The 24,603-nt window shown below is 50.0% G+C and overlaps 1 protein-coding gene across 3 annotated transcripts in view; it reads left to right on the forward strand.

Moving 5' to 3' along the window:
* SHROOM2 (shroom family member 2) overlaps positions 1 to 24,603 on the forward strand; it is a 102,818-nt gene that overhangs the window by 41,583 nt on the left and 36,632 nt on the right. For all 3 annotated transcript variants that reach the window (XM_075539455.1, XM_075539456.1, XM_075539457.1), the window contains exons 3-5: positions 13,797 to 13,928; positions 21,084 to 23,541; positions 24,476 to 24,576. In XM_075539455.1, coding sequence (XP_075395570.1) covers positions 13,797 to 13,928; positions 21,084 to 23,541; positions 24,476 to 24,576 — 2,691 coding nt within the window. The remainder of the gene's footprint in view (positions 1 to 13,796; positions 13,929 to 21,083; positions 23,542 to 24,475; positions 24,577 to 24,603) is intronic.

A 24,603-nucleotide genomic window follows, 5' to 3' on the forward strand; every position in this document is an offset into this window, starting at 1 on the left:
CTCGCCTCTCCTGTACCTGGCAGGTGCTGCTTGCAGGAGAGCCAGGTAGGCAAGTCCCCCTGTGTTCATCATCTCTGCTGCACTGGCATTGGTCCACCAGGAGTCAGGCCTGGCGGGTCTGTCTGTGCTGGGTCTGGGTGCTGGGTTCACAAAGCCCCGGGGGCCTGGCTGGTCTGTCTGTGCTGGGTCTGGGTGCTGGGTTTACAAAGCCCTGGGGGCCTGGCGGGTCTGTCTGTGCTTGGTCTAGGTACTGGGTTCACACAGCCCCGGGGGTCTGGTGGGTCCGTCTGTGCTGGGTCTGGGTGCTGGGTTCACACAGTCCCGGGGGCCTGGCGGGTCTGTCAGTGCTGGGTCTGGGTGTTAGGGTCACACAGCCCCAGGGGTCTGGTGGGTGTGTCTATGCTGGATCTGGGTGCTGGGTTCACACAGCCTTGGGTGCCTGGTGGGTCTGCCTGTGCTGGATCTGGGTGCTGGGTGCTACAGGCCACTTGTATTGTATAACCCTGGGCTTACACTTGGTTGTTTCTGAAAGAGGGAGGACCAGAGACCAGTCCTCTGCTATTTTTGTGAACTTGGCCTGGGAGGTGGTCCTTTGACTGCTTGGGCCCCCACGGGAGGGGCCAGGCTCTCCGATATATGTGAGAGGATATAGAGGAATGGGACGGAAAGGGCCTAGTATGGGGTCTGTGCTTGTCACCAGGGTTATGGTTACTGCCATTCTGGCTCTAAAGCACATGGGTAGGAATGCTGCAGAGAGCCCCAGGTCCCATCCAGGTGACTTCTAGAAGATTCCTCACCTTCCACGCCAGAGACCTGGGATCGGTTCCTGGCCAGCATGCGTCGTGCACAGCCCCACCGCCTGTCACTGCAGCCTTGTGTGTGGCTCTGATGCTGGGGCTGGTTTCAGAGGAGCTTCCAGACTAAGGTAGAAAGGCCTGGCGATCTCCTTCTGAACACCAGCCCCAGGGAGACAGATCCTGAGGATCACAAGGTTTGGGGTATGTTGCCCGTGAGGTCTCCTGGAGCCAGATTTTGACTCGGGCTAGCTGACAGCAAGGACATGTTTGTCTGTGTCCATGTCTCCGAGGCAAGTGGTTTGTTTTCTTAAAAGCCACAGGCTCTGCTCCCAAACCAAAAAGGCACGGTGGGGTTTGTGCCTGCCATGTGGTGACCTCACATGTGATTCTTAGAGCTTTCAGTGACTGGGTTTCAGAAGTAGATCTCCAGACCTTTCTGCCAGGGCACCTCTGAGCTGGGCCTCCAAGCTCTTGGTCCGCAGCTGCAGATACATGACTGATTTGCACCACTCAGGGCCTCTCAGCTTTGGAAAGGGCTGCTTCATTTCAGATGCTCCTGGGAGGATGGAAGCAGCTCTGGGGGCAAAGCCGGTTCCCTGTGGGACTGCTAACTAAAGGTTGGTGGTTCTCCTAGCTGCTCCCCAATAGAAAGGTGAGGCTTCCTGCTGCCCTGCAGAGTTATGCTCTTGGAAACCCGCAGGGACAGTTCCACTCTGTCCCCAGGGTCACAAGAGTGGGAATCCACCCGAAGCATTGAGTTTGGATGGTGCTGTCTCTCAGCCTTGTCAGCTCTGCCTCCACAGCCCCTCTGCTGTTCCTGATCGGTGCGACCGCTCCGTGCAGTGGCCACACAGAACTCACAGGCAGTGCTCAGTGTTGGGGGCCTTGTTGCTGGTGACCCAGTGACAGTGTAGGTGAGGCATACTCAGGCTGCAGTGGTTCGGTCAGGGTGTGTTAAAGTTCCTTCAGGACTGCTAATGAGTGCCTGGAGGGCATGAAACTGCTGTAAGCTTCACTCCGAAGGCACTCACCTCCAGCCCCGTGGGTCCGTCCACAAACCCAGCTCCCCAAGTTAAGTGCCCAGAGGCACCCACTGCACAAGCCAGCCTCCACCGCTCGTCTGGGGCTCTGGCTCTAGGTTCTGCTGCTGCTGCTGATCTTCATCACAGCTGTCTTCTTGATCCAGGAGCTTCAATGTCCAGGGGTCTTGGGGTCCAAAGGGTGTGTGCTCTCAGATGACTCACTTTATACCCAGCAGGTTGGCCATCACAATGAATCCTGGCAGTGTCTTCCCCCACCTTCGACAACCCAGACCTTCCTACCCAAACAACACTCGTACACAACACACGCAACACAAACACAAGAAACAGAATACACAGAACACACAGCAAATATACACCACACACATCACATACACAACATAAACAAACACAAGACACATACCCAGCACACATTCACAAGACACAACACATACCACAAACACAACATATATACAAAACACAAGAAACAAGACACACAACATATACACGACACACCATACACAACATCAAACAGCACACACCAAACACACACACAACTCACATACACCACACACACTACACATACACAACATAACACGCACACCATAACCATGACACAGCAAACAACATACATACACAAAACACACAAGACACAATTGCACACGACATACACAACAGAACACAAAACAAGACAAAATACACAACAGATACACAACACACTACTGAAATAACAGACACAGCATACTTCCATAACACTCACATACAACGTGCACACCAGAAACATGACACACACAATACAACACACAGTGTGTTGTGTGTGTGGTATCATCAGTGTGTGGTGTGTGTTTTCTGTGTAGTGTATTGTGTATGTGTGTTGTGTGTTATGTGTCTTCTGTGTTTTGTATAATTTGTTGTGTTTGTGGTGTGTATTTTGTGTGTTGAGTTTTATGGAAGCATGCTGTGTCTGTGTGTTGTGTGTGTTTATGCTGTGTGGGTTGAGTAGGTGTTTGTGTTCCGCGTGTTATATTGTGTATATGTTTTTGTGTTATATATGGTGTGTGTATTTTGTATGTGTTATGTCTTCTATTTCTTGTGTGTGTTGTGTATATGTGTGTTGTGGGTGTGGGGTGTGTCTTGTGTGTTGTGAAAGTGCTGTGTATGTGTGTGTATGTTGTGTGTTGTATATGGCAGGTGTTATATGTGTTGTGCGTGTTGTGTGGTTTGTGATGTGCGTTCTGGTGTGTTGTTATGTTGTGTATGTGTATTGTGTGTTTGTGGTATGAATGTGTTGGTGTGCTATTCTGTGTCTTGTGTATTGTGTGCATTCTGTGTTGTGTGATCTTGCATATGTGAGTTTTTGTATAGTTGTGTGGTGGGTGTTGTGAGTAGTATTATGCGTTGTCTTTTATGTGTATATATTGTGTGTGCTGTATATGTGTGGTGTGAGTGTTGTGTGTGGCGTGTCTTGTGGGTGAGGTGTATGTGTTGTTTGTGTTGTGTGTGTGTTGGGCATGTCTGGTGTGTGTGTTGTGTATCTTCTGTGTATTTTGCGTTGTGTGTGTCGTGTTTGTGGTGTTTATGTTGTGTTGAGTGTTGTCGAAGTGTGCTGTCTACATGTGTTGTGTTGTGTATTTTGTGTGTGTAGTGTGTTTGGTTTGTATATGTTGTGTGGGGTGTGTTGTATGTGTGGTTTTGTACTGTGTATATGTAGTTTGTGTATTGTATATATTGTGCATGTTTGTTGTGTATATGTATTTTGTGTATTGTGTGTTGTGAATGTCATGTGTTATGTGATATGTTGTATATGTGTTGTGTTATGTTGAATATGTGTATATGTGTATTGTGTGTGTTCTGTGTGTTGTGTATGTGTGCTTTTTGTGTGTTGTGAGTTGTATTATGTGTCTATATGTGCTGTGAGTGTATACTGTGATTGTGTTGTGTGTGCTGTGTATGTTGTGTTTTATGTGTTGTGTGTGTTCTTTGTGTTTTATAATGTGTGTGTTGTCTTGTTTAGTTGTATTATGTGTTGTGTGTGTTGTGTGTTTGTGGGAGTCACAGGGACCTTGGCCGGAAGAGGCACATTAAATAATTTGCTACCCTGCAGCTAGGGATGATTTCTCTTTAATATACTGAGGTGATTTCCTCAAGCTTGTAATTACTGTGTCTGTCTTTGCTCCAGACGTATACTTTCGTACTAATTTTGTCTGCGGTGCAGCTCATTCCTCCGTCTTTTCCTGCAGGTTTCTCGTGAGCCTGGGCCTTTGTTAGGAAGTGTGTGTGTAGCCCCTCTCTGGCCAGCTCCTGTTGCCACATGTGAGCAGCCTTCATGAAGCCCTGGGAGGAGAGCCCTGTGTGCTAAGCTTCACGGGGAAGCGGATTAGGGCAGGGGGCACACCGGTCGGCCGGTATGGGCCAGCTGGGCTGTACCGCTGTGCTTAATGCTTTGAAGAAAGTTTTGATGGCGCCCACCCTGTTCTGAGGGAAACTGCCTACAGCCTGCTGCGAGCTGTCACCGAGCCTGGGGGTGGTGAATTCTGCTCCTTGCAAACCCTCCAAACCCCCCACCCCACCCCCAACTGGCAGCAGGTGCTCAGGGCCACCACATGATTAGCACAGATGTACCATACATTGGTGGGGCGGTCCCCACCTCTCCCTCTGGGGGCAGGCATTCAGGGGGTGTGCCAGTGGGGGATGGGCATTGTTTGTCCATGTGTTCAGAGTGGGGGCAGGAGGGCTCGCAGGGCTGTGTGGAGCGTTTGGGCAGAGCATCTGTGGGCTGCTTTCCTCGTGGAAACAAAGCCGGTGCAGGTGTTTCTGGGTGTACACAAACAAGCACAGAGATGGCGAGTGGCTGATGGTGGGGTGGGGCTGTCAGAGTGAAGTCTGGGATCCTAATCAGATAAGTCTCAGTAATCCGGTCAGATGGTTCACGTCCTAAAGGAGCGTCTTTGTTCCATTCCCCCTCCCCCCTCCCCCCATCACCACGGTATTGTCCCCATGGTGCCCCATAGTCAGCTTGGGAAAGGTGGTTGCCAGACCTTTCTTCTGAGTACCTCTGCGTGAACCTTTGGGTGACCGATGGAGTGCCTTCTCCGTCCCATCCGGGGGCCCTGGCGTAGATGCCAGTGTTGGGCAGTCTGCTTCTGCTGCTTTTGTGTAGCTTGGGCTTAGCTCGTGCCAGCCCCCATCGCACCAGCCACCTGTTTCTTGGTTCACCTAGTCGAGTGGGCTCCTATGTTGTTGACACCAATGGAAGGACCACTATCATTTAGTGGTTCCACTTTGGGCTGCCAACTACATGCCCAGCAGTTTGAACCCACCTGCGACTCTGAGGGAGAAAGACGAGGCTTTTTACTCCCGTAAAGAGTTCTAGTCTGAGACACCCACAGGGGCAGGTCTACCCTGCCCACGAGGGTTGCTGTGGGTCAGCATCGACTCTATGACAGTGTGTTAAATACAGCAGTGGTCCACCAAGTCTGTGCTGAGCCCAGGCTGAAATGCAGCGTGCAGTGGAATGGTAGATGATAGGTACTATTATGCCGGTAGGTAAGTTGTGACGTTACCCCATCTCAGCCCGATCTGTGAGTGCTGCGGACTTGACGGACTACAGGTGGTCGGACCAAAGCCCCTTTGGTCTGGGAAGTAGACGTTCCCCTCCCCACCCCCGGTCCTTTTCCCTAAGCATCAGAGTTCACAGGGAAGTTGTCTGTGTTTGTGACCCATGAGGGAGCTTCAAAAAGTGTGAGGGAAAGATAGAATTACATGGTAATGGAGTTTTTCCACTCACTTTTAGAAACCCCCCGTACCTGTAGAGCACCTTCTCCGTGAACGCACACACCGCGAATTCATACCACTCAGACTGCGGGCCTGCGGCATGGACCGCCACACCACCTTCTGTGTCCTCCACCACCCGGCGCGCCGGCACCACAGGGCTCCCTTCCTGTCTTCCTGCCATGCTGGGGTCTCCCAAGGACCCAGGATTGGCCTGCCCCCAGCTTCCCCACCCTCTTCTGTTGGGTGTGGAGGACCGGGCACGTGTGAGCATAGGGGTCCAGCGCAAAGTCCCTGATGCCAGCCTGGCGTGCACCTGCATCAGGTGTTCACAGTCCCAGGTGTAGGAAGGGGTGCCCTGGTGCCTGGGGCTGATCACCATGCGACGGGGGCCAGCCTGGCTCCCGAGTGTGTTGCGCTCCTTCCAGGGATCCCCAGTGGATGGCATGCAGGCCTGCTACCTGTACGAACATAGTCGCTGTGTGGACTAGGCGCCGCTGGGCTCCCATCTGACACACTGTGTGTGTGGGTGGTGAGGGGCACACACATGTGGCTGTGAAGCGGGGTGCCCTGCCACCAGGATTTCAAGGACCAATAGGGTCGCCCCTTGTGCACGTGTGCAACAGATCTTCCAGGCGAACAGGGACTAGGAAGGTGCCTGGCTATCTGTTTCTGTAGTACAAGGACAGCCCAGTGGGTCACAACAGAACATTGTCCGACAGACTGCTGGAGATCCGGCAAGGCTGCAACATGCCGACAACTGTGAGGCCAGCCCAGCAACCAGTGGAAGTTCCGTGGGCTTCACACCAGCTCACTGGGGGGTCGATCTGACAGCAGCATATACATGACAGACCTCCCTTTGTCTCCTGTTTGGGAAGATGGGCCTCCGGCTTGCCCTTTCTGACCCATAAGCCTTTGCAGCCCTGTGAGAAGGAAGATGAGTGTCCATGGATGAACACCAGGTGGCAGACGAGTTCACGCCTAGGGGTACCTCTGTCCCTTCATCTCAGGGCATCCTGCCTTCTCTAGTCCAGGGGCTCTGGTCCCCTGCATTTGGAGCCTCCTGTTACTCTGTGCACAGAGCCCGGCAGATCTCCACTTCCTCCCCATGGTGACCCTGCTGGTGGTGACAATGTCATGCTGTAGAATTTTCATTGCCTAACCTCTGGAAGTAGATTATTAAGCCTTTCTGCTTAGTCTTAGTCCAAAAATTCAATGACTGCTGTGCTCTCATTGAGGGTGGCCATGTTTGAAACCCTGCCTGAGGATCCTCCAGCACTCGAAAACCTTCTCTAGAGATCATGGTTACCTCTCACTGCTATTTGGAAATGGGTCACTGGGCATTTCCATTTTGTCCCAGTAAAGAATCTTCTCTGACACCAGTTTTTCTGGTGACCTTGCTGGTGGTGTTTCCTGCACAATCTCAATCTGTGCTGCAAGGCTACATAGTTTCCATTGCCTGATGTTTGGTGGTCGTCAGTCAGGTCTTTCTTCCTCATCTCTCGTAGTGCTGACAACTTTCCTGACACCAGTACTGCACAGGAATCTGCGTGGTGTTTGGAATCCTGATGGCGTTGCTTACAGCACTGTAGCAGATAGTATTTACATAGGCAAAGAGAGTTCTCATGGCAGCTTATGGGGAGTAGATGACCAGGCCTTGCTTTCTATTCTTAGTAGAAATTGCCACTGAGATATCTGTGCCATATGCGACCTTGCTTTTATTTGAAATTGGAAAGTAGGAAGATAAAAGGAAACAGAGGAAAGATCTAGGAAGCAAAGCTATAGATAGAGGCATAAACATAGGTGTGTGCATATTTAAATCTATTAATTCATAAAAATCTTAATTAAAATCTATTAATTCATATGTACTGGCCTATATACATATATTTATATGGAAATACATTGAAGAGGACTTTGGCCTATGCTCAAGCCCTGCCTCAACACAAGAAGACTTTGTTATAACGACCTGGCATTCCATGATGCTCACCCTCCTGGTATGACCACTGAAGACAACGCGGGTGCACAAATAAATGTGGTGAAGAAAGCTGATGGTGTCCAGGTCATCTGGGGTCTTAAAGGCTTGAAGTTAAACAAGCGGTTATGCAACAGTGAGGCAACAAAGCCCACATGGAAGAAGCATACCAGCGTGTGTGATCATAAGGTGTCAGCAGGATTAGGAAACAGGCATCAGAAGGCCCAAAACAAACAAAACCATATTGTTGAGGACGAGGAGGGTTGGAGCAGAGACCCAAAACCCATCTGTAGACAACGGGACATCCCCTCACAGAAGGGTCACAAGGAAGGGATGAGTCAATCAGGGTACAATATAGCATTGATGAAACATACAAAATTCCTCTGGTTCCTTGAGGCTTCGTCATCACCCACTATCATGAGCCCAGTCTTGCCTTCCACTTTGGGCTAGTCTGGAGCATGTACACTGGTACAGATAGCTCACGACACACGGAATCTAGTTCTGATAAACACCTCAGGAACAGAAATGGGAGCAGTGATACCAGTAGGGTAGGGGGAAGGTGGGGAGAGGAGGGGAGGAAGAGAGAGACAATCGCAATGATCGACACATAACCCCTCTCCCCGGGGGTACAAACAACCGATACCATGGGGGAGACCGCATTCCGTGTAAGATATGACAATTATAATAATTTATAGTTTATCAAGAGGTCATGAGGGTAGAAGGGAAGGAGGGAGGGGAAAAAAAGAAGAGCTGATACCAAGGGTTCTAATAGAAAGTAAATGTCTAGAAAATAATGTCAACATATATACAAATATTCTTCAAATAATTGATGTATGCATTGTTATAAGAGCTATAAGAGCACCCAATAAAATGATCTTAGTTGGAATTTCTGCTTAGATCTCTGCCATATATGACCCTGTTTCTATCTGAAATTGGATGATATATCTTCTGGAACCTCCTCAGACACTGTTGTGATGTACTTTTGGAATTTTCATTGGCTGCCCCCCGGAAGTAGATTGCCAGGCCTTTCTGCCTCGACTTAGCCCAACTTTGAAATGGTTGTACTCTCAGGGAGGGTGCTGGTGTTTGAAATGCTGCTAACTGACCTTCCAGGACGCTGCTAGGAATGGATCAGGTCATCTCTCACTGATGTTTAGAAATAGGTCACTGGGCCTTTCTTTTTGTTCCTGTCAAGGATTTTCTCTGCCACCAGTCCTCCTGGTGACCTTGCTGGAGTTTGAAAGAATAATGGCATAGGTTACTGCATATATTCATACTGTCCTGACAGGATTCAGAGAATGTTCACTGGCTGGTGTTTGGTAGTCATCAGCCAGGACTTACTTCCTCATTTCTCTTAGGGCTGACACTTTTCTGACACCAGTACTGCACTGGGATCTCTGTGGTGCTTAGACTACTGATGGGGTAGCTCACAATACTATAGCAGACAGAGTGGAATTTCTCAAGAAAGTACTCATGGCAGCTTTGGGGGAGTAGATCACCAGGACTTGCTTCCTAGTCTTATTTTGAATTTCTACTGAAATCTGTCTTCCATAAGTGACCCTACTTTTATTTGAAACTGGATGGCATGCCTTCTAGAACCGTATCTGACCCTGTCATGCTGTGCTATGTAATTTTCATTGGCTGATCACTTGAAGTAGATTGCCAAGTCTTTCTGCCTTATTTTAGACCCCACAATTGAGGAAGCTATCCTCTCAGTGAGGTGCTGGTGTTTGAAATCCTGTAGGCAGATCTTCCAGCGCAATGATAGAAAACGTTCTTTAGTCCTCAGGGTTACCTCTCACTCATGTTTGAAAATGGACTATTAGGCCTTTCTTTTTGTCTCAATTAAAGATCATATCTGACAGGAGTCCTCTTTGTGATACTGTTAGTGTTTGAAAATGTAATGTCAGGCCAGCCCCAATACCAACTACATGGACACTCTCCCGACCCCCCCCCCCCACCCCTCACTTCCCGCAGAAGAATTCACTTCAGAGCATGGCACTGAAACTACAGCTCAGGGAGAGGGGCATGTCTGATCAGAGCACTTGGGAGCAAATGAAGGGGGAGGAAGAGAGAATGGAACACACCCAGGTCCACCAAACCTTGAGGATGAGATCCCCGCTCAAAGAAGCCAATGCACAGAAAGGATCATATGGCTGGCCCCACTGAGACATGACATCCTGCACTGACCCATAGCCCTACAGGGAACAACACTGGACACACAGTGTGGAAATTGTGCCCGATCTGACCCCACCACACCGAGGCAAAACACTAAGGGTGTGCAACAGAACAGCAAGGGGAACAGAGCAACTAAGTCCCCAGGGAATACCAAAAATAGACTTTGGGGCCTGGATATGACACTCCATCAGACTCAACTGGAAAACACCCCTAAAGCCAACAAACAGTCCTTGAACTAACTATAGGCTTTTCTTTTGTTATTGGTTTTTTGTTCTTGTTGTTTTCTTTTCTTTTTTTGCTTTGTTTTGCTCTGTCTTGTTTTTGTGCATATTGTTATATCTCTGTAGGTTTATCTAGATAAGATAGGCAGGATAAACAATCTGGAGGAGAAAACAACAGGACTGACAGTTCTTGGGAGATGTGGGAAAAAGGGAGGCAGGGGAAAGGAAGTGGATGTTAACAAACCCAGGGACAGGGGAACAACAAGTGATCCAAAATCGATGATGATGAGGATGTAGGAGGCCTAGTAGGGCTTGATCAAGGGCAATGTAACCGAGAGGAATTACTGAAACTCAAATAAAGGCTGAACGTGATAGTGGGACAAGAGGAAAGGAAAAGAAAAGAGAGGAAAGAACTAGAAGGTAAAGGTCATTTATAGAGGCCTAAATAAAGGCATGTACATATGTAAATATATTTATATATGATGGTGGGGAAATAGATCTATGTGCATATATTTCTAGGTTTAGTATTAAGGTTGTAGATGGACATTGGGCCTCTACTCAAGTACTCCCTCAATACAAAAATGGTTTGTTCTGTTAAACTGACATTCCACGATGCTCACCTTCCCAACACAATCACTGAAGACAAAGCGGGTGCATAAGCAAACGTGAAAAAAGCTGATGGTGCCCGACTATCAAAATATATAGCATCTGGGGTCTTAAAAGCTTGAAGGTAAACAAGCGGCCATCTAGCTCAGAAGCAACAAAGTCCATATGGAAGAAGCACACCAACCTATGTGATCATGAGGTATCAAAGGCATCAGGTATCAGGCATCATCAGAACAAAAAAAATCGTATCATTGTAAATGAGGGTGAGTGCAGAGTGGAGACCCAAAGCCCATCTGTAGGCAACTGCACATCCCCTTACAGAAGGGTTGTGTGGAAAAGATGAGCTAGTCAAGGTGCAGTATAGCACTGATGAAACACATAACTTTCCTTTAGTTCTTTAATGCTTCCTGCCCCTCACTCTTATGATCCCAATTCTACCTTACAAATCCTGCTAGACCAGCAGATGTACACTGGTACAGATAAGAGCTGGAAACATTGAATCCAGGACAGATAAACCCTCAGGACCAATAATGAGAGTAGCGATACCAGGAGGGGAAGGGGAAGGTGGGGGAGAAAGGGGGAACCGATCACAATGATCTACATTTAACCCCCTCCCTGGGAGACGGACAACAGAAAGGTGGGTGAAGGGAGACATTGGACAGTGTAAGACATGACAAAATACTAATTTATTAATTATCAGGGAGAGGGAGTGTGGGGGGAGCTGATTCCAAGGGCTCAAGTAGAAATAAAATGTTTTGAGAATGATGAGGGCAGTGAATGTACAAATGTGCTTGACACAATGGATGATTGTGATAAGAGTTGTATGAGCCACCACTAAAATGATTTATTTTAAAGTTTATTTGCTGAGCCAAGCTCTGTTACACAATTCAAAGGAAAGAAGGAAGGAAGAGAAAAATTAAATACCTATTTATTTACCAAGACCCTGATGGAAGAAGAACATGTTCCTTCCATAAAGTGTCATCTTTTGAACTTGGTGTGTGGGGGGTGGTGTCGTAGTTGCACGCACCGTAGCACTCTGTGCTGTAAGGAAAGGTGCACAGCTTTTCATTCCCGGGTGTTTGTTCCTCAAGGTTCTTTGTCTCCCTTAGTGCTGAAACTTTGATGACACAAGGTTTAGAGCAGGGCTCCTCAAACTTTTTAAACGGGGCCAGTTCACTGTCCCTCAGACCCGTTGGTGGGGCGGACTATAGTTGAAAACAAAAAGCTCTGAACAAATTCCTATGGACACTGCACATATCTTATTTTCAAGTAAAAAAAAAAACGGGGCAAAAACACCCGGTGGGCCGGCTAAAGGTCCTCATCCTCAGCGGGTCACATGTGACCCGCGGGCCGTAGTGTGAGAACACCTGTTTTATAGTTTCCATTGGCTGACCCCTGGAAGTAGATTGCCAGGCCTTTCTGCCTCGTTGTAGCCCCAAAGTTGGAGACGGCTGTACTCTCAGGGTGCTGGTGTTTGAAATCTTGTTAACGAATCTTCCAGCACAATGATAGAAACCTCTCACTGATGTTTGGAAGTAGGTCGCCACGCCTTTCTCTTTTGTCTCAGTCAAGGATCTTGGCCACCAGTCCTCCCGGTGACCCAGCTGGAGCTTGAAAGAGTGATGGCATAGCTTACTGCACCCTGTCACTCTGAACTCCAAGGGATCGCACAGTGTTCATTAGCTCACGTGTGGTAGTTCTGCCAGGCCTTCCTCGTCTCTCTTTGTGCTGACACTTTTCTGACACCAGTTCTGCACTGAGATCTGTGTGGTTGGAATACTGATGGTGTCGCTTACAGCACTGTATCAGTGTTGAATTGGCCAGGAGTTCTCATGGTAGCTTACGGTGTAAGAGCATCACCAGCCTGCACCTCTCACGCTCAGCCCTCTTAGAAAAGAACGCTTACCTCTCGTGTGAGGGTGCCAGCCAGTGCCCCGTCCTTCCAGGTGCAGGGTTGAGATGCCATCACCCCAAAGTATAGGGCACTCGCTTTTCCAAGCCTGTTTCTTTCACTCTTTCTTCTGTCTTCAGTCCTGGTTATCCAAGGTTACCCCGTCCTTTCTGACCTGTAAGAGAGAGGAGAGCAGGTGTGGACATGCTAGCACAGGAAATGCCATTTGAGTGTGACATGAGCACGGCCAGAGCCTGTCTGACCAGGATCCTGAGGGCCTCAATGAGGTACAGTGTTGGACCTGCAGATGGTCTCCGAGGTGTGATGCGTTCTGTGCGTGCTGCGCTTTCCCTGTAGCTCATGTCAGATAAGGTCCTGCTTCAACTCACCCTGCCCTGTCGCAGGGCCCTCATTTGCTGGCAGAGGGGTGCATGGACAACATGAGCATGCGCTAGCATACGGGAGTGAGCTGAGGTCACAAGTGTACACCGATGTCCTAGGGCCACAGTTACATCATGGGTAACAAACACGCTGCTGTCAGACACAGAATGACCGCACAGGTATACCCTGCCGGCAGCCACAGGCAGCCTTTAGAAACTTCCTTTGTGAGCGCATTATGGAAGATGCATAATCTGAGAATGTGTCCCAGCCACTGCATGTCCTCAAGGACACCCAGGGTCCTGAACAATATTAACTGACGCCTTCTTAGAGCAATTCCAGAGGGTGCAAAGTGGGAGCACTGCTGGTGGAAAGGTTGGCAGTTCAAGCCCACCTAGACTAGATGCCGCAGAAGAAAGGCCTGGTGATCTAGTTCCACCAGGTCAGAGCTATTTGCACTCAATAGGACGTTCCTCTCCTTTGGCACTACATGGACCCTGACACTGGGGATAGTGCCATGGGTTCTGGGCTTCTACTTGCGGTTTCTTGGATTGTTTGTACCCTCTGGACTGACTTGGAAGAGTAAGGATTGGCTTGAGTTGTGGAGGTGAGGATCGCGTGCAGCACATCCATCAGGAACAGTAATGACAATGGGAGTGTCCTGGCCCAGGAATCGTGGACCAGCAACGAGCTACTGTCGAGTGGACCCCATGTGCATCGGGGTAGGACCTGGTACCTCAGGCTTTCAGTGGCTGCCTTCTCAGAAGTAGATAGCCACACCTTTCTTCTGGGGAACCTCTGGGGTGACTCAAACCTCAGTGTTGGGTTAGGAGCCAAGTGCACGCACCATTGGTGTCCACAGCGACTAAGTACAGCACCAACCCTGCTGGAAGGGGGCATGTGCCCTGACCTGGCGCATCAATGCCGCCTGCGTGAGTCCTGAGCCGTCTGCCTCTTTTTCAGGAAGAATGAGCTGAGCTGGAGGCCACACTCCTGGCACGCCACCAAATTCTGTGACGGTGCCCCAGAGTCCATGGCCACTCCATTCTCTGCAGCAGGCACCTGCCCATCCTGGCACGTCCGCCATCCCGTGAGGTAGGTGCTCTCCCACCTGAGCCTGTCAGCCCCAGCCTCTCCCTCAGCTCTCCCACCCCATGTCCACCAGCCTCACTACCTTCCTCAACTGTCTGACCCTGAGCCTGTCAGCCCAGCCTTTCCTCACCCAGCTCCTTTGTTTCTGAACCTCCTCTTTCCACCCCCTGGAAAGTACACGTCCACGAGTGCCCCTGTTTCATTTAGACATTTGAAAGTATTTCACTCCGCAGGCAGCTATGTGACACGTGTAAGCTAGAGAGATGAAAACACCGAGAGGAATCTTCCTGGGTGTGTGCTCCCTCTTGTTCTGTGAGTTCATGTATGCGTTTGCATGACTGTGGAAGTGTGCGTTTGCAGGTGTGTGCTTGTGAGTGCATGCTGAGACTGTCATGTCGACATGTGGCACTGTTGGTTGTACATGTGTGGAGTGTGTGTGAGACTGCATGCCCGCCTACATCTGGAGCTCACGCAGCCCTCTCACAGTACACTGTCAGTTAGCAGCCACAGCTCTGCGGACAGTTTCAGAGTAAAGCGTGCCTATGGTACGAATGAAATGCATTGCCATTATGCAGGGAATCACTTCTGGGCTTTCTGGCAAACCACAGACCCTCAGCCAGTCCAGTGGGTCTTTCTTTGAAGCAGGAGGCCTCTGGTCTCTTTGTGGCAACAACAGATTGGATCTGCTCTGCAAAGGCCCACCTCCACTCACACCTGGACTATGTAGAAAAGTCACCCAGGAATTCGGGGAAGAGAGCAGGAAAGCCTTTCCTACCTGGGAACAGGTGTAAAAAACTGGCAGTCCACCTTCCTCCTTCAGGCCATTGGGTCAGTTCATTATCCTGCCCTGGTGCTCAGCATGGGGTTTTCTTCTAAAAAATCTTAAACCAACCCACTGTGACCCAATCGGTTCTCACTTGTAGTGACCCTGCAGGGCAAACCAGGACTGACTGCCCCTGTGGGTTGCATGGAAGACCATGGCCACAACTTCCTCCCCTGGAGCAGCTGGTGTATTTGAACTGCGGACCTCGGCAAGCAGTTGAATGTTCTAACCACTGGGAAACCAGGGCCCCTAAACATAATGTACCCCTCTTTTTTCCCTTTTGAAACCTGAAGGTTGCAGCTTTGTCACACTATAATTAAATTTTTTTAAGAAGTAGTTTTATTGGCATGTACTTCACGTATCATACAATTTAACCGTTCAGTCATATTAAGAAGAGTTGGACAATCGTCATCACAGTCCATTTCAGAACATTTTCTGCTCGTTTGTACTCACTGTTGTCAGCTCCCCATTGCCCCCGGCCTCTCCTGACATGCCCTAGGCAATTAGCAATCCAGTTGCTGTCCCTAGAGAGCTACCTACCCTGGATTGCATGTATTGAAAACAGAACTCAACAATCATGACTAGACAAAACACAGAAAAACCTCAGTTGAAAAGAAAGCAGAAGATCCTCAAAACTGAAACAACTTTAAAATGCATATCAAATGAGAAGGTGTTACACTGCAAGCTAACTACACCCGCTGTGACCTTAGGCAGCGCTTCGAGAGAGTGTCAGATACTGATGGCCTGAACAACAGAAGCAGAACATCGTCGGAGATAGTGCCCGGGGATGGGCCCACAGGTATAAGTGCACTCGAATTGTGACTGAAGTGAGGCTGATTTCTCAAAGTAGAGTCCACCAGGGTGACTCGAGTTGGGGAAAGCCTCTGGGAGTGGAGCCTTGGGGATCTTCCTTTGCTGATGGGGCACGACTCAAGGTGAGGAGAAACAGCTGCAAATAGCTGCTAGTGGTTGCAACTTGGAATATACAAATCTAGGAAAATGGTAAGTTGTGGAAGATGAAATTCAATGCCTAACAATCGATATCCTAGGCATTAGTGCTCTGAAATTGGCCATTTTGAATCAGAAAATCATCTGCTTCAGGAATAACACAAGAGGCTTGGCATTCCTTGTCAAGAAGGACATGGCAAAATTGATCATGAGGTACAATGCTGTCTGTCATAGGATTGTTTCTGTCGCCTTCAAGGAAATCTAATCAGTGCGACTATTATTCAAATTTATGCACCAACCACAAAAACTGGTGAGGAAGCAATTGAAGAAGTCTACCAATGACTTGTCGGAAATTGATCAAACATGGATCTACATTAATTGATAATTATTGGCAATTGGGAAGCAAAAGTTGAAAATCAAGAAAGCAACAGTACTTGGAAAATATGGACATGGTGATGCAAATGAAGATGGAAATCACGTGACAGAATTTTACAAGACCAATGACTTGTTCAAAGGAGATAGCTTTATAACAACATAAAAGATGACTTCTCCACATGGAACACACAGAAATCATGGAGAAGCTCAATATCCCCAGCTAAAACCAGGCCAGGAGCTTACTGTGGAACAGATAATCATTTGCTGATGTATAAGTTGAAGATAAAGCTGCCAAAAATGAAAACATGTCCACGAGAGCCAAAATAATACCTGGAGTCTATCCCACCTGAATTTAAAGAACACGCCAGGAACAGATCTGACCCACTGACCACTAATGACAGGAGACCTGGTGAGCTGTGGGAAGAGAGCACAAAGACAGGAAAGAAGGAAAAGATCAAAGTGTGCGTCAGAAGAGACTCTGAAACCTGCTCTTCATCGTAGAGTAGCTGAAGCAAACAGAAGGAAGGATGAAGTCAAAGAGAAGCCAGATATTATAATGAAACGTGAAATGACCTGGAACTAGGAAACCAAAATGGAAGAACACTCCCAGCAGATCTGAACATCTCCAGAAAATAAATCACGCCTCGAGTTGCCATATTGAAAGGTTCTAGAGGCAAAATAGTGAACGATGCCCAGAGCATCAAGAGAAGAGGGCAAGAAGACACAGGATGGCTGCACCCTACAGAACCAAATGACATCCCACCATTTTGGGAGGTAGCAGATGAGCAAGAACCAATGGTGCTTGAAGGAAGAAGTTCAAGCTGCACTGAAAGCATTAGCCAAAAACAAGGTTCCAGGGATCGATGGGATACCCACTGAAAGGTTCCAGCAAGCTGGTGAAGCACTGGAAGCACTCACTCATCTACGCCAGGAAATTTGGAAGATGGCTACTTGGCCAATTCACTGGAAGAGCTCCATGTTTGTGCCCATTCCAAAGAAAGATGACCTAACAGAATGCTCAAATAGTATCGTTGATATCTCAAGAAAGTAAAATTTTGCAGAAACTCTTCCACCAAAGGTTGCGGGGAACATTGATTGGGTTCATGGACAGGTTCAAGCCGGATTCAGAAGAGAACACGAATAAGGGATATCGTTGCTGATGTCAGATGGTCTTGGCTCAAAGCAGACAGATGGTTACTTGGTTTTCACTGACTATGCAAAAGCATTAGGCTGCGTGGACCAGAATCAACTGTGAATCCCCTTGAGAAGAATGGGAATTCCAGGACACTTCATTGTGCTCATTCGCAACTTGTACATATGTGGATCAAGAGGCGGTTGGGTGAACAGAACAAGGGAATACTTCATGGTTTGAAATCAGGAAAGGTGTGTTTCAGGGTTGTATCCCCTCACTCTTCCTTGTTCATTCTGTTTGCTGAGCTGGATTCTGTGAATAATATGACATCAGGATTGGAGGAGGGCTTATTAACAACCTGATATGTACAGTTGACACCACCTTGCTTGCTGAAAGTGAGGAGGACTTGAGGCACTTGCTGATGAAGATCAAGGACTGTAGTCTTCCGTGTGGATTACGACTCCATGTTAAAAAAACCCAAATCCTCACCACTGGACCAATAGGGAGCATCATGCCAAATGGAGAAAAGGTTGACATTGGCAAGGATTTCGTCATACTTGGATCCACAATGAAATGTGAATGGAAGCATCAGCCAAGAGATCAAAGATGCAGTGCATTAGGTAAATCTGCACAAGACCTCATTAGAGTTTTTAAAAGCAAGGATGTTACTTTGAGGACCAAGGGGAGCCAGAACCAAGCCAGGGTTTTTTCCATTGCTTCCAATGCATATGTGAAAGTTGGACTTTGAATAAGAAAGACCAAAGAAGAATTGATGCATTTGTATTGTGGTGCTGGAGAAGAATATTGAAAGTACCATGGACTGCTAAAAGGACCAAGGGATCTGTCTTGGAAGGAGTACGGCCAGACTGTTCTTTAGAAGCAAGGATGGTGAGACTTAGTCTTACATTCTTTGGACATGTCAGGAGAGACCAGTTCCTGGAGAAGGACATCATGCCTGGCAAAGTGGAGGGGCAATGAAAACGGAAGGCCCTCAACAAGATGATGGACATGGTGGCTACAAAGAACTCAGGCATAGGAACAGGATAGGACAGGACCGTGCAGTGTTTAGTTCTGTTGTGCATGGGGTCACTATGGGTCAGAACCAACCTGATGGTACCTGATAACATCTGCCATCATCTATTTTACACTTTTCTCTGTCTGGTAGCAAAGCTATTCATATCCCTGAACAATAGAGGGAATTTTCCAGAGACTTAATCCACATGGGGACCCCGCAGATGGATAGACTTAATCCACATGGGGACCCCACAAATGGATTATGGGCTTCCAATGTCATCCATAAAACCAAAAAATCAAAATCACTGCCATCGAGTCAATTCTGACTCAAGGTTATGCTGTAGTGCGGGATGGAACTGCCCCTGTGGGTCTCTGAGATTGTAACTCTTATGGGAGTAGAAAGCCTCGCCTTTCTCCTCTGGAGCTGGCTGCTGATTTTGAAGTACTGACCTCATGGTTATCAGCCCAGCATATAACCACTACCCTGCCAGGGATGCCTTCTGTTTACAATGTAAGCTCTGATACCATTCACTCCTTCGGATTTGGATTTTATTATTTTCAAACCTTGGATCACACTGGTTGGTGTGCTTCCTCCATGTGGATTTAGTTGATGCCTCATCTGATGGCTACTTGTTTGGAGACAAGCCCTTAAGGCCCCAGACAGTAGTCTTTCTAACACCTGGGCACCATCTGAGTTCTTCACCACACTTTGCTGTAGCACTCATATCTTCATGAGGGTGAGATTTGGATAGGGCCATGCCTTAAGAACTAATTGTTCTTAGATTGGGACGACAATTAAGTGCTTACCCACTGGTTTATATACAAGGAGGTACCAAAAACCCCCAGAATTGCACTGGGCAGAGCAGAGCTTTTGTAGGACACATTTTCTAGCTAGGTGAGCATCAAGCAAGTCACTCTGAGTTCGTGCACACAGTGGCACTCTGTTCACAGGGAATTTTTTCATAAAAACAGTTTCATTCGAACCTTGTTTTTTGGATTGCCAATGTAAGAGAATAGCTGGCGGCTGTGAAATTTTGATTCCTGCTTGGGAAAAATGCTGCAGAAGCTGTTTTGCTGTTGAACACAGCTGACAAGGACAGCGCTATGGGAAAAACGCAAGTGAACAAGTGTTTTTTTAATTTCAACAAAGGTGAAATGTGGATGACAAACCTTGTTCTGGATGTCCGTCAACTTCCCAAACAGACGAAAATGTCGACTTGTAGTGCATTTGGAGTTCACTCTACCAGGTCAGACTGTTAACCAAGCTTTCAATTTAGAGTTTCTGAAAACATTGTGTACTAGTGTGTGATAAAAGAGGTCTGATTTGTGCCAGACAGGGGACTACTTTTGCCACCACAACAGTGCATCTGCTCACACAGCCATCTCAATGGGCCAGTTTTTGGCAAAAAACAGTCTGCCTCTCTTGCTCCACGTGCCTTATTCACCTAAGCTCACTCCATGAGACTTCTTTTTGTTTCTGTGAATGCAGAGGGACATGAAAGGACAGCAATGTGACGAAGGAGAAGAGGTGAAGAAAAAAGGGAGGGAAAGTGCTGTCAGCCATCCAAACAGATGAGTTTGAATAACGTTTCCAAGAATGGAATCACAGATTTGACTGATGTATTGAGTATAATGGAGAGCACTTTGAAGGTTGTTTTTTAAAGCAATTTAAAAACATAACTTTGGAGGAAAAAATTCCAGGTTTGGGGGGGTGGGGGGAGTATACCCCTTTGTATGCCTCTAGTTCACTTTAGAGTCATCACTATCATTTTATGATGGAAAACATAAATCCTATTATAATGAAACTTTTAATCTGCCTGAATAATACATTGTTTCCCCATCCAGCCTGACAAATGTCACGCTACCTCCCGGAATAACTAATTTGTTAATTAGTCTTGGATAGCTTCATTTATTATTTTGTCTTGGATGCTGTCATAATTATGACCCTGAGTTACAGAAGCTGGGGTAGTAGCTGAAGTGCTGGCCGCTAATGGAATGGTTAAGTGTGTGTGTGTGCGTGGGCCTGCGCCTGCTGAACACACCAGCTGCTCCTTGGCAGAAAGATGTGGCAGTCCGTTTCCATCAAGAAGACCATCTTGGAAACCCTGTGGGGCAGTTCTATTCTGCCCTTTAGGGTCCCAGACATCAGAAAGAGAGAGAGAGAGAGAGAATTAATGATCCATAATCAGAAGCATTTCAAACGTTAGCCTGGGGGTCCGCACATTTTCTCTGACAAGGGACAGTAGTGAATTCTCTTTGCTTCTCAGCCCTTGCATCTGTCTCAGCTATTCAGTGTGACAGTAACCATGAATGACCAAGGCTGTGGACTAATACTAAACTTGATTGACGAACATGGGAATGTGCCATATAAGTTTCATGTGTCATGAAATACCACGGTGTTCATTTTTCCCCAACCATATGAAAACATGCACGCCGAATGTAGCTCGTGAGCTATTTGCTAGCCTTGGTTAATACTGTCTGGGAAGTTTGGCCAGTCCATGGACTTTCATGAGCAAAGGGGCTACTGGCATTTAAAGTTACTGGGTTTTATGTTGTGCGTTTTATTTCAGAAAATTAAAGATAAGGGCATTACTTGAGTAGAACCTAACCTTAGAAAGGATGCTCAGCTGTACACCTGTTGATTTAGACCCCAGGCCCAGGGACCGCGTGTGTGCCTGGGACCCGAGTGTGCGCACGTCAGCAATTTCAGGAGCATCCTCCTTGCTCTTGCCATGCATGTAGAGGGGCTCTGTTGTGGTACCTGAGGGACTAGTCCTTTCCAAAGCACCTTGTACTCCCTCCCCCTGCCTTCGTCTTCTTTGCTGCTTGTCCTACAGCGAACTTTCTTGCCCATTTCTCTCTCCAGCTCGTCTTCCCATGACCTGTCTGGCTCATGGGAGCAGACCAACCTGCAGCGTACCTCTGACCACTTCAGCTCCCTGGGGAGTGTCGATAGCTTGGACCCTCCTGCCCAGCCCTGCCCCTCTGGCCGCCTGTCGGCTGCCAAGTCCAACAGCAGCATCGACCACTTGGGTGGCCCGAGCAAGCGTGATTCAGCCTATGGCTCCTTCTCCACCAGCTCCAGCACGCCGGACCACACGCTGCCCAGGGCGGACGGCTCTTCCACAGAGAACCTGCTGTACAAGGTGGGGCTGTGGGAGAGCTCAAGACCAGGCGGAGGCAACAGGCAGCCCTCAATGAGCGGTGACCTGACTCATGGCCTGGAGGAGCGACTGGCCCATCTGCCCGCCGGCCCCCACCAGGAGAGTAGCAAAAGCCCTAGACAGGAGGGCAGCCCAGAGCCAAAGGCCCCCGCCAGGTCCAACTTCGGGCCCGTCTGGTATGTTCCTGATAAGAAGAAGGCCCCTGCCTCGCCCCCACCTCCCCCACCACCTCTGCGCAGTGACAGCTTTGCTGCCACCAAGGGCCATGAGAAGACCCCAGGGTCTCCGTACTCAGAGGCGGCCACCGCCCCGCCCCGGGGCCCACCAGTGATTGAATGGAGAGCGGACCCCACAGACGCACTGCGACAGCTGGCACGGGCTGGAGACAGGAGGTGGCCTGGCAACTGTGGCCACCCTGTGGACCTGCCCCTGGAGGGGCGCTGGCCTGACGGCCGGGTGGGCGGCCTCCACAGGGCCCCCAGTGGGCTGCAGGGCTCAATGTCTAGCTGCGACCTGCGCTTTGTCCAGTCCCCCTATGGCCACCAGCACCCTCGCCAGTGCAGTGACGAGAGCCCCTTCCTCTACGAGGGCCCCAGACCCCCTGCTTCCCCCCGAGTGCTGCAGCAAGTACCCTTCCTGGGGGAGGCCCGCGAGCTTCTCCCTGATCACTTCCAGGATGATGGCAGCTGTGCCACGAGCAGGTGGCAGGGCACCACTGACCAGAAGGTGGACGGCGCTGGGCAGAGCCGCTATTGCAGTACCAGCCCTAGGCAGCCTGCCCCGCTGAGTGAAGAGTACTGGCGGTGCCCGGCCCCCCACCCACAGGGCCCGAAACAGCTGTGCTCCCTACCTCAGCATGGCAACCCCAGCGAGAGAGAGCCTTGGGAGTCTGTGGAGAGGGGTGGGCAGGGTTGGCCCCTGGGAGCTGACGAGCCCCCCCAGACCAGCCATGTGGAGAAAGTCTGCCCCAAGAGAGCAGTAGACAGTGACTTCCAGTGGGGGCACGGAGAGAGCAGCAAGATTTCGCCACAGAACACGCCCATGCTGCACTCGTTGACCCAAGAGGGGAGGAAGGGCCGCACAGGGCACCACCAAGATGATGGCTCAGGGGACTCCCACAGGGGTGGCCCGGGGAAGCCACGCCCCTTTGACGCCCAGGTAGGGAAGGCAATTCGGAGAAGCGACCGCTTTGCCACCACGCTGAGGAATGAGATCCAGATGCGGCGAGCCAGGCTGCAGAAGAGCAAGAGCTCAGTGACTCTGGCGGGGACTGGGGAGGCGGAGGAGGACCCCACCGGCTGGAGGGCCGACCTGGGGGCAGCCCCTGGTGCCCCTCCAGAAGGCTCCTTCACCAGCACCTACAAAGACCACCTGAAAGAGGCCCAAGCCAGGGTCCTGAGGGCCACGTCTTTCAAGCGTCGAGACTTGGACCCCAGCCCAGGTGAACCTTTCCCAGTGGCCTCAGAGCGCAGGCCTGAGGACCACAGCGCCTCAGCTCTGTACCCCTTGGGTCTGGACTCTGCCCCCCACTTCCTTGAGGGAGGCTCGTCTAAGTCGTCTTCGGCTGGAGGCGCTGCTGTGTCCCATGTCCCCCGCATCGGGGGCCGCAGGCGCTTCACGGTGGAACAGAAGCTGAAATCGTACTCGGAGCCCGAGAAGATGCACCAGGTGGGGCTCTCGGGGGAGTGCCGCCCTCGCCAGCGTCCAGAGGCAGCCGAGGACACGGTGGGCACGTTTGCTGACAGGTGGAAGTTTTTTGAGGAGACCAGCAGGCCTGTGCCCCAGCGGCCAGGGCGCAGACAGGCCCGGAGTGGGCTCTCCCGAGAGAAGGCGGACCGGCAGCAGACAGCAGGTCAGGGGTTCGAGGGCGAGGAGACGTGGCTACGCACAAGGGCGCGCACCACCTCCTTTGGGGAGAGCGCCGGCTCTCACAAGAAAGCAGGAGAAGGCGAGATAGCTGACCAGTCCCCCCAGAGACTCGGCACATTTGCAGAGTATCAAGCCTCCTGGAAGGAGCAGCGGAAGCCTGTTGAAGCCAGGGGCTCCGGCCGGTACCACTCCGCCGACGACATCCTGGACGTGGGGCTGAACCCGCGCGAGAGGGCACAGTACCTGCATGAGAGGTCCAGGTCGTCGCCATCCACGGAGCACTACACCGAGGTGAGCACCCACGCACCCCCAGCGCGCATACATACTCTCCTGACCCCCACAGGTGCCTCCATCCAAGCCATCAACTGCCCCAAAAGTCCTTCACCGAAACTGTTTATGGAGCTCAATTCTCCTCAGACACACTGGGGGTGCCCTAGCTCAGGATCCGCAGCCACCCGTTTTTAGGACACACCCCAAGGCATTGGCAGGCAGCTGTTTTGTCAGCTGTGCATTGAGCATCTGTGCGTTGCCACTTTCCGGGTATCCACAGAGTGGCTGTGTCTGCAGAAGCCCGCCTCCTTCCATCCCAGCCTTGTCACTCTCTCGCATGCTTCATCCTCCCTCAGGATCGATGAGACTAGACAAAGATCCCAGGAAAATTTTGGGGTGGCCGCCCCCCAGTGAATACCAGAGCCAGTCCAAATTCCATAGTGTTTTCAGTGACTGTGACCTGGAAATGAATTGCCAGGTCTTGCTTCTGAGGCTTCTGGGGTGGATCCAAACCACCAACTTTTCTTGATGTAGTCAAGCACTAGCTAGTCAGCTTGTCCTCACCCCACCCGTCCCTCTCAAGTGAAAAGGGGGTGCTGTATTTCAAGTCCAGAGCGGACTTTTCACACACTGGTGACCCGTGCCCTGGGGAAGAAACCTCCAAAGACAGTCGAGCCCCAGGGCCCGAGGGGCCACAGCTGACACTTTGTTTCCCGGCCAGCTGTGTCTCAGAGCTTTACAGACTTCCTGTGGGAGCCCTGTGTCCCGCCCTGGGCAGCAGTGGGCTCAGCCCCCTGGTTGAAAGCAGCTCCAGAAGTGACCCAGCCAGTCACATGGCCACAGCGGCACGGCCAGCGTCACCAGCTCCGTGGCCACAAATGAGGGGTTTCATAATAACAGATGTGTGGGAGGAGGGGCGCGCTGACTCGGCACCTCCCTGTGCTGCCCTTTGCAGGGAGTGTCTGTGGAGGCCCAGAGGCCGGCTGAGGACCCCGCGGAGCCCGGAGAGCCCGGCACCCCTGCCCAGCCAGCCCAGGAGGACAGCTCCACTCTGGGGTAAGTGACGCCTGCGTGGGAGTGAAG

The sequence above is a fragment of the Tenrec ecaudatus genome, chromosome X (assembly GCF_050624435.1).
Source record: "Tenrec ecaudatus isolate mTenEca1 chromosome X, mTenEca1.hap1, whole genome shotgun sequence".
Lineage (NCBI taxonomy): Eukaryota > Metazoa > Chordata > Mammalia > Afrosoricida > Tenrecidae > Tenrec > Tenrec ecaudatus.